General features: G+C 34.0%; 1 protein-coding gene across 4 annotated transcripts in view; it reads left to right on the forward strand.

Moving 5' to 3' along the window:
* Nucleotides 1–17,881, forward strand: part of SRP54 (signal recognition particle 54) — a 97,654-nt gene that overhangs the window by 30,459 nt on the left and 49,314 nt on the right. For all 4 annotated transcript variants that reach the window (XM_020991392.2, XM_078150310.1, XM_020991391.2 and 1 more), the window contains 9 exons: nucleotides 1,011–1,115; nucleotides 3,188–3,254; nucleotides 3,336–3,393; nucleotides 7,761–7,911; nucleotides 11,368–11,516; nucleotides 12,680–12,780; nucleotides 13,106–13,192; nucleotides 17,270–17,343; nucleotides 17,592–17,700. In XM_020991392.2, coding sequence (XP_020847051.1) covers nucleotides 1,011–1,115; nucleotides 3,188–3,254; nucleotides 3,336–3,393; nucleotides 7,761–7,911; nucleotides 11,368–11,516; nucleotides 12,680–12,780; nucleotides 13,106–13,192; nucleotides 17,270–17,343; nucleotides 17,592–17,700 — 901 coding nt within the window. The remainder of the gene's footprint in view (nucleotides 1–1,010; nucleotides 1,116–3,187; nucleotides 3,255–3,335; nucleotides 3,394–7,760; nucleotides 7,912–11,367; nucleotides 11,517–12,679; nucleotides 12,781–13,105; nucleotides 13,193–17,269; nucleotides 17,344–17,591; nucleotides 17,701–17,881) is intronic.

Below are 17,881 nucleotides of genomic sequence, written 5' to 3' on the forward strand. Positions count from 1 at the left end.
CTCTTACCTAGACTATTACAGCAGCTTCATAATTGGTCTTACTACCTTGATTCTCTTAGTATTTGTGTTCATCCTACACACTTTTTGCACAGTAATTTTCTTCAAGTGTAGATCTGGCCACTCCCCTATTCAGTCAATTCTAGTGGTTCCCTGTTGTCCCTGTTGCCTCTAGGATCATATATAAATTCCCCTTTTAGCTTTTATAGTCCTACACAGCATGGTCCTAGCCCATCTTTTTAGCCGCATTGAACATTACTCATCTTCCAGCACTCTTCCATCCATCAAAACTGGCCTTCTCTTTGTTCCTCACACGGGAAGCTCTCTTTCCCATCTCTGACTTTTTATCAGCTGTCCCCCATGCCTGGGATGAACTCCCTAATTACATCGTCTTCATAAAATCCCTTCTTTTAAGTTGCAGTTCAAGTATCATCTTCTGCATTGTCTTTCCTGAACCTCTCAGCTACTAGTATCCTTTCAGACTACTTTGTATGTATTTATACTTATTCATTTTATAATTGCCTTTTATGTAATTATACACAGGTGCACGTGTGCACACACACTCACACACACACATCACTCACTCTTGTATCCCCTGTCAGAATATAAGCTCTTTGCAAGTAGAGATTATTTTGTTCTTTGTACTTGAATCACCACTACCTACAATATCATCTGGCTCAAAGTAGATACTTAATACTTATTGGTTGATTGAATATTGAAGATATTTTTATTTGGATAATTACAGCATTAAACTTTTGAAAACATGCTATATAAATATAAAATAGTTTGAACAACTTTTAGTCTTATAATCTTAAGTAGCAAAAGAGTGATAATCTGTGTTATCAGCTCAGAAATAATTGAGTCAGCTAATAAGTTCTTTTGAAGAGCTCAAAGCTAATTAACTCATATTGAGAAAATTAAAGAAAGGGGGTATCTGAGCTTAATTGTAACATATTTGCTTCTTTTGTAATCTTTTAATTTCAGTGTGTGTTAACCTGATTTTCTTTATGCAGCTCGTAGACCCTGGAGTTAAAGCCTGGACACCAACCAAAGGGAAATCGAATGTTATTATGTTTGTTGGGTTGCAGGGTAGTGGTAAAACCACGACATGTTCCAAGGTAAATTATATCAAATACTTTTACAATGCCATCTAGAGAGATGTTCTAAAAAATTGTCTTTTATAAAAGCCAGTCCTTATTTTCACCTATTAACTTGTATTTCAATAAATTTACCTATTTGACTTATATGTCTTCATGTCGTGATCCTGTTTTTCTAGCCTGTGCAATGCAGGAATAAGAATTTCATCTTTTCTTAGATTTGCTTTATATAGGAGTGTTTGTCTAGATTGTGGTAAATTTGATTATTTTCCTAAGATTTCTATTTTTATTTTAAATAACATTTGAAAGTTGGCATGGAGAGTAATAATATAAATTACCACTGGTCGGTCATAGGGACAATGAATAGTTTTGATGCTGTTACTCCTACTTTGAAGCCTCATTTTGGTGTGGAGCTGACCCTGTTTTCTTGAAGGGCTTGCCAATAAAACACAAGGCTTAGAAGATACTACCAAGCTAACTTTCTGTGTCTGTTAGCCAGTGGGCAAGCCACATGAATTGGGAGAAACTTGCCATCAAAAGATGTCCCCCCAAAAAGCGATTCATTAAAGACCATCTATTCAGATGTTGGAAAGGTTATGTTCTTTTATTAGTGAGGAATATTTCTCTCCCCTCCCATAAAATCACAAATCCTTAAAGTATTGTAGTGCATTATGTAAAAAACAGTACTTTAACTTTACTACAAGTCCAGTTTTCTTAAAGGACCTATCAAATCAGCATCAGACATAAAAAATATTTATTATTCCATGAAAATTAAGAGTTTTCTGTGCACTTGCTCACTTATCTTTGGCTGAGTTTTTTCTTAACTATCCTGACCTCCAGCAGTAATGTCTGAATCTTATATTCTCATAGGACTCCCATTTGCTTGTCTGAACAGACAAAACCCCTTTTTTGTTGTTTAAATATTTTACTTTCAAAATGAGAGGTCCTGCCTATAACTAGCCTCATTTTTTGCCTTTAAAGGGGCAACCTTGATATAGAAGGGGAATAAAAGCACTGGATTTGGAGTTAGAAGACATAGTGGGTTTGAGTGTCTGTGAGTAGCAGTGTGATCAGTCGAAGTCAGTTGACTTCCTTGATACTTTGTTTACATATCTATAAAATGGTGATATAATATTAATATCTAATTCACAGAGTTGTTGAAGAAAATGTTTGTAAAATTGAAGCTTATATAAATGTGGGTTATCATAATCCTCAAAGGCAACTAGATGGTACAGTGGGGACAAAGTGTCAGAGCTAGAGTCAGGAAGATCTGAATTCAATGTGACCTCAGATATTTATTAGCTGTGTGATTCTGGGCAAGTCATCTAATGTCTGTCTACTTTGGTTTCCTTATCTGTGAAATGGGGATAATAATGGCACCTACCTCCTGGGGTGGTTGTGAGGTTTAAAATAAGATAATATGTGTAAAGTGCATTTCAGCCCTTAAAACACTAAATGCTAGCTATTCTTATTTAACTCTGATATTCTGTATTATTATAATACCTACAATATTTCATCATTATGAAAAATCAAATTAAATAATGTATGTAAAGTTTTTTGTAAGCATAAAGTAATATGTATACGTCAATTCTATTAACATAAAAAGATGATTTTATCCTTTTAACATTGGATGTAAAGACCTTTCATATCCTTCCTGACACCTCAGGTATTCTCAGTCTGCTTATGCAATGACCCTGAGAGCTAGGTGCTGTTATTATCCCTATTGATGAGGATGAGGAATCTGAGGCAGGCAGACATTAAATGACGTGCCCAGAGTCACACAGTTGGCAAGTGTCTGAGGCAGAATATAAACTTCAGTCTCCCTGACTCCAAGTCTTTTGCTTACTCCACTATTCCACCTCTCTGCCTCTAATATGATAATACAAATAGGTAGTGAAATCTATTTAGGAGATGACTTGTATTCATATATCACCAATCAAAAAGATTAATTTTTAGGAAGGAAATACAGTTTCCTTAAACTGGTTTCACTTTACTAGTTTTATAATAGAAAATAAAATGTTAATGTAAAAAAAATCTTAAACACGTAAAACTAGATGATAGTAGTTAACATGTTTTGACTCTCCTTTTGACAGTTAGCCTATTATTACCAGAGAAAAGGTTGGAAGACTTGTTTGATATGTGCAGACACATTCAGAGCAGGTAATGTGTCACCATTTCAAATTAATTTTTATAAATTGTATATACATATTTCAAAAGATTCATTAATTCTTTGTCTTATAGGAGCTTTTGACCAGCTAAAACAGAATGCTACCAAAGCAAGAATTCCATTTTATGGAAGGTATGTTTCTGTTTTAGTTTTTTGTTTACTTTTTTCCTATTTATTAAGCCCTGTCCCTGGTTAAAGTTGTCCCTCATCAACAGCCTGTTGAGTTATTATGTACACATTTTCCTTACACTTTTGCTCATGTTGTTCTTTCCTAGAATGTTTTCCTATGCCTCCTTTCTACCTTCTTTTACCTTCCTTTAAGAACCAGCTCAGGTCTTAAGAGGCTGGCTCAAGGTGTGGGGAGCCTGTGGCCTCAAGGCCACATGTAGCCCTCTAGGTCCTCAAGTACAGCCCTTTGACTGAGTCCGAGTTTTACAGAAAAAATCCTTTTATTAAGGGGATTTGTTCTGTGAAGTTTGGATTCAGTCATAGAGCCGCAGTTGAGGACCTAGAGGGCCACATATGGCCTCAAGGCCGCAGGTTCCCCATTCCTGGACTAGCTGATTATTACTCCCTGTACTTTCTATTTCTTTAATGGTAGTGGTGTTTTTATTCTTCATCTTGTTCTCATTTTGTTCAGTGGAATTCAAATACAAATGATGCTGGGACAAGTTGTTATCTTGCTATTTTTTTTATATTTAGTGTACCTGCTTTTTATATTTGAGTTAAAATATTAGACTATAAGTTCATCCTTGCTATAATCTTAGTAGCAGATGGTTCAGCAGGGATGGTGTTCTTGTCATCCTGCTCCTACTTGATTTTAATCTCCTCTTGGAAGGTCTTGAAAGCTTCTAATTCCTTGTAGTTTGGGAGGTTTTGTGTATTTAATATAATGACATTTCTTAAAAATGCTATTCTTAAGTTTCTGTGAATCACTTTTATGTTCAGGTAATTGTGGGCAACAGTTCTGTACAGTGATCATATTTACCTATGACTTATTAGTTCAGTTGTCATCAATAAGTTCATGAAAGATAGCAACCTTCTGATGTATAATTCTAGCCACCAGATCATGTCTTACTACTAAATATTTGGTAGGAGCTAAATTTTTGCATCTGTAGTGATATACTGAACATTTCCTAACACTACCCTCCAAAATCTACATTGATCACTGAGTCTGGCTCTTTAAGTATTCTGTACTTTCTGGTGGCAGTGAGTACAGTCCTGAATTGTTATCATAAACTCTTACACTTCCATAAACAAATCTACTTATCTCAGCTATTCATGTGGTGCTTCTCTGGTGACATAGTTTATCCAGGTGTCATCCTTCTCAATTCCATTCTTCAGTCTTAACCATTTGATAGCTTCCATCAGGAAGCAGTATTATGATGCTACATACACTTTGTGTTGTTTAATCACAAGAAGTTAATGTAGTATAGTGCAAAGATTGCTGGATTTATGAGTTAGAGAACTTCATTCAAATTCTGGCTCTGTGACGTACTATGGATTTGACCCTGGATAAAACCTTAACCTCAATTGGCTTCAATTTCATGGAGCTAAGTTCTTTTATGGGCCTAAATCTGTGATATGTGATCTCATGAACTTGCTTGTATTTTAATACAATGCCTTTTGAAGGAATGAATTCTATGAAACATTTCATGTGTTGTATCCGCATCTAAATTGTAAATTTAAGAGTACAGATCTTGATTTTGTCTCCTGTGATATTCTGCACAACACAACCATACTATAAGTAATTTTTCCTGAGTGAATAAACAAAAGAATTATAATTGCATTAGAAGCCCTTTTTAGCAATTCTCTATTTGAGGGATTAACAAATTAATTTTAGGCCTTCAAAAAATGGTTTACTTCATTCAGGAAGTAAACCTGTGGAAGTGAAACTTAATTTTGTTTTAATGCAACTGTTTTTTTGTGTGTATATGTGTATAATTTGTTTTTATACAACACTTTCCAATAAAACACCTTACAAAGAATGTTTCACAAAACAGTTTATCAGTTATTACTAGGAAAGAAGGATGTGTCCTTTAACTTTGATATTATGTATTCCTCTTAACTTCCACCTTGTAGAATCCCTTGTTTCCTTCAAAATTCAGCTCATTATGTGAGCTTCATAATTTTCCCAACTACTTGTACCTGTGTACCCCTCATTACTTTATGTTTGTTTTCTTTAGGTTTTTTGTGAATGTATGTATATTTATGTGTATGGGTTTTGCGTGTACACACATATTCAGACTCTTTTACAGCCCCCAACATGTTGTGTGAGGAAATAGAAATAGTACTATAAAAAAAAAAGATAGGAAGAGCAGCAAGACTAGACCAAGTATTCAGCAGTTAATTCTCCAGATGTCAGAAAGAAAGGTGGATGCAAACACATGGTTGGGATGGGGGGGAATCACATCCATTATTTTTACCAGAAAACAATTGGGAAAATATAAATAGCTCTCACTCACATGTCTACTTTCCCATCTTTACAAAGTCTTCGAGGATAATTATATGTGTATCAAGGGCCTCCTTGATGAATGTGTGAAAAAGGAACAGAATGAGTGTTACAGAGAATATTCTATAGCAAACCACCACTTCCATAATTTCATAATTGATTGAAAGGTAAAAAGAATACATGATCCCACGGTTTGTTTTTTGTTGACTGTAAAAAAAAAATTTGATCTGATAGAGCAAAATGCAGCCTTAAAGACTACCCTCTTATGCATGTGTCAGAATCATACAAGATTCCTTGAAAGATATGATAATGAGAACCTTGTTCTGTACCTCTGTGATTATCATCAAGGAAGACACAAAAGAAGGAGATGTTATTACTTGCTGCTATTGTTTGGCATCATAGGTTATATCCAGCCCAAAGTTTGAATAGCAGGAGGAATTGCATAGATGGTGCATTCTTGAAAATGCTCCTTTAGGTAGAGCGGTGCACAGGGGACCTAGAGTTAAGACGATATGAGTTCAAATCCAGCTTCAGACACTTACTAGCTGTGTGACTCCAGGCAAGTCACTTAACCTCTGTTTTTCTCAGATTTCTAATCTGTAAAATGGGGATAATAATAATAATGGGGATAATACCTTGCAGGGTTGTTGTGAGGATGAAATGAGATAATAATTGTAAAGCATATAGCACAATTCTAGAAACATAGTAAGCCCTATATAAATGTTAGCTATTATTATTATGACATTATTTTGATTGCATCAAGCTTCAGACCTTCACAGAGCCTCCTATGGTTGTTCAAAAGAGTTCAGCCTAACTACACAGGAAAAATCAAGAGCTTGACAAATACTTGTCCATACTGATATGCAGTAAGATAGCCTATAGAGCTGGTCATCATTATCTCTCTCTTGGACAGAGATTAGATGAAGAGCAAACTGGGCTCTGAGTTGAGCAGCAGGAGAAAAGGACTGGATTCTCATTGTTTTTAATGAGTCAAGCCTCTCCCTGAAAGAAAGACCTATCTTTTACTTCACTAGCCTTAATATCAATCATCTTCCAGTGGTACTATATCATTGCAAATGATGGAATATCACAGTCTCTAAAGAATTAAGGGTATAGGCCATCAAAAGGGCAATGAAGATGGTGGCTGTGTGGAGACTACAGCATATAACCCATAAAGAATTTTGAAGGACAGTTTAAATGAAGAATGTCATCAGAGGAATGTATGTGTGACCAGAAAAAAGGTTGTATGTTCATGTAGCAATATCAGAGATAATTGATAGCCCTCTTATTCCACTGGTTTCCAGTCTGTGTCTAGAAAAAGGCACTTTGTATATCAAAGCCTCTTTGGTTTATGGACAGAACAGAATGAGAAACTATGGATGAACTGTGTTTTGTTTTGTTTTTTCATTAGAGGAGATCATAGATCCAATCAACATATTGCAGAGGCCCAAAAACCTTTTAGGGAAGCATGTCATACACATATACACATGAAAAAGTCACTATTTATATAATGCTGTAAGGTTTTCAAAGTGCTTTAGAAATGTTAGCTCATTTGTGTGTGTGTATGTGTATGTCTGTATATAAACAGGCAGTCACAAGTATCAAGCACAGGCTACCTACCTAGAGAGGCAAAGGATTCATGGTACAGATTGAGGCTTTTTTTGTGGCTATTTTCTGGACATGGCTAATGCTAGATTTTTTTTTGCTTGAATATACACATTTATAATGAACTTTGTTTTTCTTGCTTTCTCAATGTGGGGCAGAAGGAATGTGGTAATAAGGGAATTTCAGAAACTGAAAATAAAATAAAATTTAATTTAAAAATATAAATCTTATCATTGGAAAACTGGACAACTCACAGATTTCAAGAATCATATTGCAAAATTTTAAACAATTTAGATCATGTTTCTTCCAAAGGGAATTCTGCAATTAGGGAATTTGTCCAGAATTGAAGCTTATAAGGTATGATTTACAAGGTAAAGATATCTGAGTTTGTTATTTGAAAGTGATTTTTGTTTGTTTGGGCTTACTTGTTCCTGTTGAATAGCTATACAGAAATGGACCCTGTGATCATTGCCTCTGAAGGTGTGGAAAAATTCAAAAACGAGAACTTTGAAATTATTATTGTTGATACAAGTGGCCGTCATAAACAAGAAGATTCTTTGTTTGAAGAAATGTTGCAAGTAGCTAATGCTATAGTAAGTCCCTTTCTTTAAGTTATTTAATTTACTATTGTGGTATGGTGTGGTACTAATTATGATATGCCAAGCATTTTACCTAGCTAGTCTTCAATAAAAATGAATTCAGATAATTTTTTTAATGCATACACTTTTACTATTTGGTAAAGCCTTATCCTTTCATTCATTTTGTTCTCTGTCAAATGCATAATTTGGAAATACAAGTACATTTTGTGATCGTTTCTTATCTTTCTCCTTCATAGCATTTTTATTCCTATGTACATATGAGAAAATCAAAAACATAACCAGAACACTTTTGTATTAAGTTGTTGACTATTTGGGCTTGATATTTAATTTTGTAACTTGTAAATTATTTAAATACACTTAGAGGAATTTACTTATCAGTGAATTTTGAAAGCCTTTCAAAACAGATCTTTGCATTTTAATTATGATTAAGAAGGTGGAGATGGACATAGTATACCTGCTTAAACCAATTTTATGGGGTTATTTTCTACACATAGTATATTAGCATAAGTCAATACCCTGTTAAGCATCAATATTATGAGACTGGCAGTGTCTCACACTGTAGTCTTTATTTTGGTTTGGTGCTGATGGGAGCACAGAATCATTATCTGCCCATACTTATGTTTTTATCTAGTTGGGATAGATGTGGGGAATATGTCCTAGGTCAAGGGGAGAGAACCTTTTCATGTTGGAAGGCTGCATTAATATTTAGCTGTAATCAAATAAGGCTGCATTCAAGAAACTTTAATTAGTTGCACTTTAAAATGTACGTTATTTTGTAAAAATCTACTATGTACTTAATAATTTCGAAAAATGAAAACTGTTCATTTTAAAGTTAACTGACCTTTTAATGACTTCATCTGCTTTTTGTTGGAAAGCATTTAAACATTTGGTTGCAGCATGGAGATCTGCAATTTCAGTTGATCCTCTAGATGGGTAGCAGTCATTTGTGTCCTTATGGGAGTCTCAGTTTGGGTTAGGTAGGAGAATATAGATTCACGGCAATGAGTGGTTGAAAAGCAAGAAAGCATTTTTCAGGTATGTTGCCAGAGGTGTGGCTGTTCTACTTCATTTTTCCATATTTCAATTGGATCTTTCTTAGCATCAAGCAATGACTTTTAAATGTTATCTACTGAGAACTCAGTTAGTTCCATCTGTGGTTCTTTAGGTACCTTGGTAATATCAGCTAGGTGAGACTGAAATGCTATTTTGAGTGTGATGTCATGATTCTCAAAGTCAGTGAACCTTACATAGTATTCTCCAATTAATAGGTCTATAACACCTACGTATTCTTCAAATGATTCATATATATCATCCTGCTTATCAGTGACATTTACTAACTGGGGAAAATGTTCATCTAAAATTTCCTTTTGAGGAAGTGTTTTGGAAAAAGATAGCTCTTTTCCAAATGCTTGGATTTTTTGCCACATATCATATATAGATAAAAGTTTTACCTTGCAAAGGAATATTCAAGTCATTTTGATTTGACATTATATCACACAAATGCAGCATTCCTATAGAAATATGCTTTCAATAATTCACATTGCTGATTCTGTTCTTCATAAAATTTAACTATCTATTCTCATAGAGATAAAATTTTGGTTAACACTTGTCCCTGTGATAAGCCAGCACTTATCTGTATAAGATTCTAAATTATAATCTTACAGTAAATCCACACTGAATATTTCATCATTCAGCTTCAGCATGTTATGACAGTGATGATGCCGTGTTGTACTTGCACAAATATAGTTAACGATACTTATAACTTGTTGCAAAGTGTCATGTAAAACAGTAACTTTAGCACAGAGATTTTGGGGCAGCTAAGTGACTCAGTGGATAGAGAACTGGCCCTGAATTCAGGAGGACCTGAGTTCAAATGTGACCTCAGACCAAATGCGTGACACTAGCTGTGTGATCCTGGGCAAGTCACTTAACCCCAATTGCCTTAAAAAAAAAAAAAAGCCCAGCACAGAGATTTTGCTGATGTAAGATACAAAGAAAAGAAATGAGAGCATTTGGACCTGTTAATATTTTATCTGTGCAATATACTCTTCATGTTTTCCTGTCGTGGAAGGTGTGCTGTCTGCACATAAACTCATTAAATTTACCAAAATCAGTCCAATTTCATGACATTTATCTTGAAAGTTGTTGATGATGTCTGTTCCCTCTGTTCTTTTCACAAGAGTGCCTAAAATGAGTAACTCTTTGTAGCAAAGAAAATCTTCTGTTATGACCCAAATGAAGTATAAAACCTATGCCAAGTAAGTAGTATAAGTTGATTCATCCAAAGCAACTGAATAGTATATATTTTCCTTTTGAAGTATTGCATGAAGTTGTTCTGTTAAGTTGAAGGCTAATTCATGCTGCTGATCAATTATGGTTCTCTTTGCAAAAGGTAGTTGTTTGTACTTTGAAATGTTATTGGGGCCTAAAGCATCCTCCAACTTCAACAATGCATTCTTTCACAATTTCTGCATCACTGAATGGCTTCCCTTTTTTCCCAGGTATATAAGCTACTTTATAAGTTGCTTCAGTGGCATTAGTTCCGGGTCTTATTGCTGCTTTAAAGAATTGTCTTTGCTTTTGTTTTTCATCTTTTAATTTTTGCAGTACAACCTTTCATGTGTCTCCCTCCAGTTTAAAATATTTGTGGTCCTTCGGTGTGTTATAATGCTGATGAGCACTGAATTTCCTTAATGTTGATATTGCAGTGTCACAAAGCAAGCAAATCATCTTATCTTTAGCAGAAACAAGATAATATTGCAATTCCCAGTTTTCATTAAAAAATCTGTTTTCTTCCTTCAGCATTCTCATGCTGTTCTTTGACATGATGAACTGTTAGGCAGATAGAATTAAAAAATACTGTCAAGCTGTACAACTATTTACGAATTCCACTTCAGATAGAAACACAGTGCACTGTTGTCAAAAGTTGATAACAGACTAGCCTACTCAATCCCCATAAACTCTCACCAACCAGCCTCGTGTGGTAGTGGTACCAGTCAGGCAGGGGAAGTTAGAACTAAATAATGAGTGTAGCAGCCATCAATTTAGCCTTATGCCTTACTAGGGTTCTAACTGTGCTAGTCAATCTGGGAGGATTATTTCATTGTAACTTTTTCTGTTCTTTGGTATTTTAAATGCGTTCATTTTAAAAATAAAATATAAAAGACAAAAATGTATTAATAAAAATAAAAGGTTTTTTTCTGTAAAATTTTGGTTCTGTCAAAAGGCTGCACTTAAGACCCTAGAAGGCCACATGTGGCCTTAATGCTGCAGGTTCCCCACCCCGATCCTAGGTAATCACATATTGATCATACAGGTATCTTCATGGCTTTGTTTGTTTTTTGTTTTGATTATTTCAGTTAAAGATTATTTTTGTATAAATTGTTTAAAATGTTTTTGTTTGAAAAATTATTAATGAAAATTTGCAATTTTTCCATTCAAATGTTCTAGCAACCTGATAACATTGTTTATGTAATGGATGCCTCCATTGGTCAGGCTTGTGAAGCACAAGCTAAGGCTTTCAAAGACAAAGTAGATGTAGCCTCTGTAATTGTGACGAAACTTGACGGCCATGCAAAAGGTGGTGGTGCACTTAGTGCGTAAGTATTGGAAATACTAATGTTAGGGTTATTTATAACTTTATCAAGTTAAAATTTTAAAATGTTTTCAAAATGATATAGGCATCACTTTTTACATTTTTGTTCAAAAAAATTAGGCCTTAGATCAGGCAAAATTTCCTTCTTTCCTTCCTCCCTCCCTCCCTCCTTCCCTCCTTCCTTACCTCCTTTCCTTCCTTCTGAAAAATTAGTATGTATACCACTAAGGGATAATTAAAATCAAATTGTATATGAACTGGAAAGCCATAATTGAGACATAAGCTTCATTTCACATGTTTACTTTATGGCTTTACTTACTAGAATAATGATATTGCCATAGCTTAGATGACACAAAACCATTCATTTGAATAATTATAACCATTTGTAATTTTTTGTAACTTCAGCATTTATTTTTCAAACATGGAACTTTTGTGTTTTAGGGATATTACTCCTCATAAATTTCTTATATACTCTCAAGAAAATACAATAGTCTATTAAGTATATTGAAAGTTCATCTACATGTTATATTAGTTTCCTATTGTTAGGAATATCTAGGAATCCACATGTTTTATTGAATGAGTATGACAGAGCTATTAGATTTCTGCAGAAAAGGGTTGGCAGATATTGAAATATGATCTTTGTAAATAAATGTTTTTATTCCCCTTTTAGTGATAAGAACATAATTAACTTTTAACTTCTGATTTGGATTATGATGAGTCTTTACCATTGAATAGGCTTTTACAAGAATTCAGTATGTCCCTATAATCTAGTATTTTGAGATGTGATGACACAAACACTACACATTTTATATGAGGGAACATGGCCAGTCCTCTCATTGGAATATTGAGTTGAGGTGGCCTGTTCCAATTTTCTGTAGTCTTCAGAACAAGGACACAGTTTTACATGTTAAATGAAATTCATTTGCTGCCTTCCAGCTGGATTATATTTTCTTTCAATCAAATTACTGAAATATTAGGTCTGATATTATATGTGATAGTTTAACTAGACATGAACTATTTTTATAGACTTTATAAATTACTTTTCATTTGTTTTCTTGAAATCAAATAGTGTATTTTTAGTAGGAGGAGTATACTAGAGATTACTGTTTAATTTCTAATATTGTTTCCCTTTTCTGAGATTGTCTTATGTTTTGTATTTCTTTGCAGAGTTGCTGCCACAAAAAGTCCAATAATTTTCATTGGTACTGGCGAGCATATAGATGACTTTGAACCTTTTAAAACACAGCCTTTTATCAGCAAACTTCTTGGTATGATCTGTGGTGGGGAGAAGCAAAATGGAAATAGCACAGAACTGTGCATCAAGAGACCTAGGTTCTAGTTCCAACTTTGACATTAAATAGATATGTCATCTCAAGCAAGTTATTCAATTTCTTTGCTTCAGTGTTTTCTTCTATAAAATGAGGAATATAGTAGCCACTTGAGCTACTTCTCAGTAAAAGTGTGAAGTGAAAGCACTTTGAAAGTTTAAAAGCCTTCTTTTGTTAGTTTAAAAGAATGCTTTCTGTGCTCTGGAAAATAAATAAGCCTGGCGCTTGTCTTACTGAATTTAAATATAGTTTTTTGTTTTTCTAGGTATGGGTGATATTGAAGGACTAATAGATAAAGTCAATGAATTGAAGTTGGATGACAATGAAGCACTTATAGAAAAGTTGAAACATGGTATGCCAGTTTCAAAAATTAATTTGACATCTAGCTTATTGAATGTTTCACAGAGCTATGTACTAGTATGAAAAATTAATATTAAGTAACATTATTTTGGAGTCATTTGTATTCTTAAATCTATGGGCAGTTTGGATTTCTAAATTGTTTTTATTCCTCCAACTAAAAAAATTATTTCCAGTTTATTTTCCTCAAGATAAAAATACAGAATTTCATTTTCCTATGAATTTCTCAAAATAACTGCTTTCATTTTTTAAGTATTATCGATGCCTTTTGTTTTTATATGACAACCATTCACAGTTATTCTCTCCCTTTCCCCAATTAAATAAAACGATTCAACACTAGAGCTGAGTTTGGCAGTATATAAGACATTCCATACCCCTAGTTCCCAACTTCTCCAATAAAAGTACAGTAGTGCTTTTGTTTCCTCATCTTCCATAACATTTGACTTCATTTTATTGGTTCTTTACATTATTGTAGTTATTGCATACGGGATTTGGGTGTTTTTTTGGTCCTACTTATTTCATTTTGCATCAGTTCATACAAGTCTTCCCATGTTTCTATGAATTACTCATGTTCTTTGTTTCTTACATGTAAATCAATTATATATATTATTATATAATATACAATATTATATAATAATATTATGCACGCCTGGCCATTCCCCAGTGTGGGAACTTGCTTTGTTTCTAATTCTTTGCCCATTACAAAAAGCTCTCCAATGAAGATTTTGATTTATACAGGACCTTTCTATTTCCTGTTGAACTTTTTAGTGACATGATCCTAGCAGTGGGATCTTTGGATCACGAGATGTAAACAGTTAAGTCATTTTTCTCATATGATTTCAAATTGTTTTCCAGGATGATTGGACGATTTCACACCTCCACCAACAGTATATTAGTATCTTTGTCTTTCCCCACCCCCTCTGACTATTTCCATCTTTTGATATCTTTGCCAATTTAAGGGGTATGTGATGTGACATGAGAGTTATTTTAATCCTAATTTTTCTAGTTAATGATTTAGAACAGTGCTTTTTAAACTATGGGTTAGGGTCTTGTAACTGAATGTGGGAGTCATGAAAAATTTGGCAACAGTAAAAGGTTTCTAAATGTGCAATGACCAAAATATTAGTTTCAAATATACCACCAAGATTTAATTCTTTATGTAAAAATAAACAAGCACACCCATCTCATTAATATGCAAATTTGCTTTAATCTTTAATAAATGATAAAATTATATATATACCAAAGAATTGTTTTAAAATAAATTTCTTTATGATTTATTGTCAGTAAATGTTTGATTTATGTATCTATATACCTGAGGTCACATAAAAATTTCTCTGGCAAAAAGGGGTCACAAGTAGGAAAAGTTTAAGAAGCCCTGATTTAGAATAATTTTTCCTAAGATTGTTATTAGTTTGCATTTCTTCTTTTGAGAGCTGTTCCCATCTTTTGGCCACTTATTTATTAGGTTATGACTCTTGGTATTATATATTTATGTCATTTTCCGATGTATCTTGCATATCAGGTTTTTATGAGATATTTGATGTAAAGATTTTCCTCCAGTTGGCAATATTCCTTCTTATCATAGATGCATTAATTTTGTTTGTGCAAAAGCTTTTCAATTTCATCTAATCAAATTGTCTGTTTTACTTTTTATGATTACCTTTATCCCTTGTTTGGTGAGAATTCTCCCTGTAGTCATAGTTATTAAAGATACTACTACTTATTTTCCTCTATATTTTAATGATAAGATTATTTCTTTTGTGTCAGTTATTATTTTTTGGACCTTTTTGTGACATTTAACATAAGATACTTGTTTAAATCTTTTTTTTTTTAAATTAAACTGCATATTAAACATCTGTTTCCTAGCAGGTCTTGCTGAATAGGTCTTGCTTTTTTTTTTCTAATTTTCACTTTTAGGCAAAAGTGCCTCTTGACATGCACAGTTTTAGGGGGAGTTTTTTTTTTGGGGGGGGTAGGGAAGAACCTTCTAGGTTCTAGGGAAAAATCCTGATGTCCTGACTCTAACTACTAAAGTCTATGCCAGCTGCTTTTATCTCTTCAACTATTTAACACTCCTCAATTTAGCCTTTGCCTCCACTACTGCTGACCTTAAAGGTCTAAATCATCACTTGAATGCCCTATCAGATTTTCCTTGATTTTTCCACTACATTTGACATTGTTTAAAGGTACTTTGTTTGGTGACCTTTAGGACCTTACATTCTACTATGCTAAGGAGATGGAGGATATAAGTATACCCATCTATACAGATAAGTCATTTGTAGAAGGAACTAAGCTTTACAGGGTTAAGGTCTCATGACTAAGAAAGAATTTCTGATAGGTATTATTCTTATTTGGAATTATAAATACACACAAATGCCACATTTAGGGAGGAGCTAGAAGGCTTGTTTGGCTTTATGATAGAATGTATGATGGGAAGTATTGTTAAATAAGAGTGGAAAGGTGGGTTAGAATCAGACTGTGGATGGCTTTAAATGCCTGTTAAGAATGCCAGGTTTTCATGTTATCCAAGAAGGGAGTTACTGAAGGTTTTATCTCCCTAACTTGCTTCTCTTTGTCTTTCTACTCCTAAATGGTGAGCATCCTTCAGAGATCTTTCCAGCCCTGTGGTATTATTACTTCTGTTAGGATGCCACACACACACACACACACACACACACACACACACACACACGCTATTTCAAAAGTCTTAGTGCAGTCTTAAGACTTTTGGGGCTCTGTGTGTGTGTGTAGAATTTTTTTTCCCCACCCTTAACCTATATTCTTATACTTTCAAAGTCGGTTCTTCTTCACAACCTTATTTCTGTCATTAGTTCTCCTGTTCTTCCATTTGCCCAGCCACAGAGCCTTGGCTTCATATTTGACTATTTCTTTTCTACATTATATACCTGATACTTTTCTATTTCTCCTATGGCCATTGTAGTTCAGTCTCTTAATCTTTCATGAGGTACTGTTGCAGTAGTTCTATCTCACTTCCATTCTTTCCTGGCTGTCCCTGTCAGATTAATCATTCCAAAAGAAGTTGTTGGCCATATCTCTTTCTTGCTTAACAGTTGTTTAATACTTCAAATGGCTTACAAAATAATCTGTTAGTCTGGCCCACATCTACTTTTCCAGTCTCATTACCCTACTCTCCTATGTGAACTTTTCTCATTGGCCAAACTGGTTTAGTCATCATCTCTTTGCACTAAGCCTATGATTTAATGCCTCTGCTTTTGTTCATTCTCTTTTCTCTTCCTGAAATGCTACTGTCCCAATATTCACCTATCAAAACCTACTTATGTACTTGATACATCTCATAATACCTAATCTTGAACCATTTCCAGCCAGAAATTCTGCTAAAGTATATCTATGCCTGGCCATATTAAGATATGAAGTAATTTTCTGCATATCTCCTTTTTGTTCATCATTAGGAAGTAATAAATGAAGCCAGCTTGTAAGTCCTTTTATGTTTATTTATGAAAAGAAAGACTTTATCACCTGTTAAAAAGTATTTCGGGTTGTAAAGGACAAGTGAGAGAATTTATTTTTTTTTTTGTCAAGGGTTGGGATAAGATAGAATAGTAAGCAGTTGGTTTCTTTACCCCTTAGATTATTCTAAATTTTTCAAGTCTGGCCCTGAGGTCATTGGAAAAAGCAGGATATATGGACTTGGCCCTCTTCCTTCTAGTTTCTTGGCCTCTCTCATTCCTCTACTTAAAGATATGCCAAGGTGCCAAGGCCCATTCTTATTCTGCTTCTCATTTACTAATATCTCTGACCTTTTCCTTCCCTTAATCATCATGGTGTTATCTTCTCCCATGACAGGCAGGCAGGCTAATGGCAGAGTTTTATTTGGCATATACTTATTTCATCTCCTGTGAGCTCATATAATGTAGAGAACCTATTCTCATTTATTATATCTCCTGTGGCATCTAGCACAATATCTAGCTTAATATTAATCAGATGGATAAAGAATTATGAGTTTAAGTTCTTAAGAAAAGTCTGTATTTATGGTTTAGATTTTTATCAAATATTTCTTTATTTTACCTGACTTGTTTGTATTTTATTTCAGGTCAGTTTACATTGAGAGATATGTATGAACAATTCCAAAATATTATGAAAATGGGCCCATTCAGTCAAATATTGGTAAGTTATCTTAAGACTCTTTCCCTTTGTTTGAGATCCACAGAAATGTTTTTAATACTGTGCCTCCTTATTGTAACTGCTTTTGACAGTTGTATGGGGATGTCAGACATTTTATTTTAAAATCAAAATAACAGCTAACATTCTAAGCTAGACAAATGTGGTAATATTAAAATACCCTTATGTGTATTTAAATGTTATGTTCTGCTTTACATCATATGGGATTAAAGCAATTGATATTTCAATTTTAGGGTATGATCCCTGGTTTTGGAACAGATTTTATGAGCAAAGGCAATGAACAAGAGTCAATGGCAAGGCTAAAAAAACTAATGACAATAATGGACAGTATGAACGATCAAGGTAAGGTAGAAAATTACAGGTGGTATATATTTTCACTTTGAAAAAGTATTGGTCTACTCATGTCACTCCTTTTATTCAGTAGACTCTAGTTGTTGTCTTTTACCTCCCAGATCAGTATGAAATATTCTAGTTGGCATTTAAAGCTCTAAACAGCTTGTCCCCTTCCTACCTTTCCAGTCTG

Source organism: Phascolarctos cinereus, unplaced genomic scaffold, assembly GCF_003287225.1.
Source record: "Phascolarctos cinereus isolate Bilbo 61053 unplaced genomic scaffold, phaCin_HiC Scaffold_2;HRSCAF=192, whole genome shotgun sequence".
NCBI lineage: Eukaryota > Metazoa > Chordata > Mammalia > Diprotodontia > Phascolarctidae > Phascolarctos > Phascolarctos cinereus.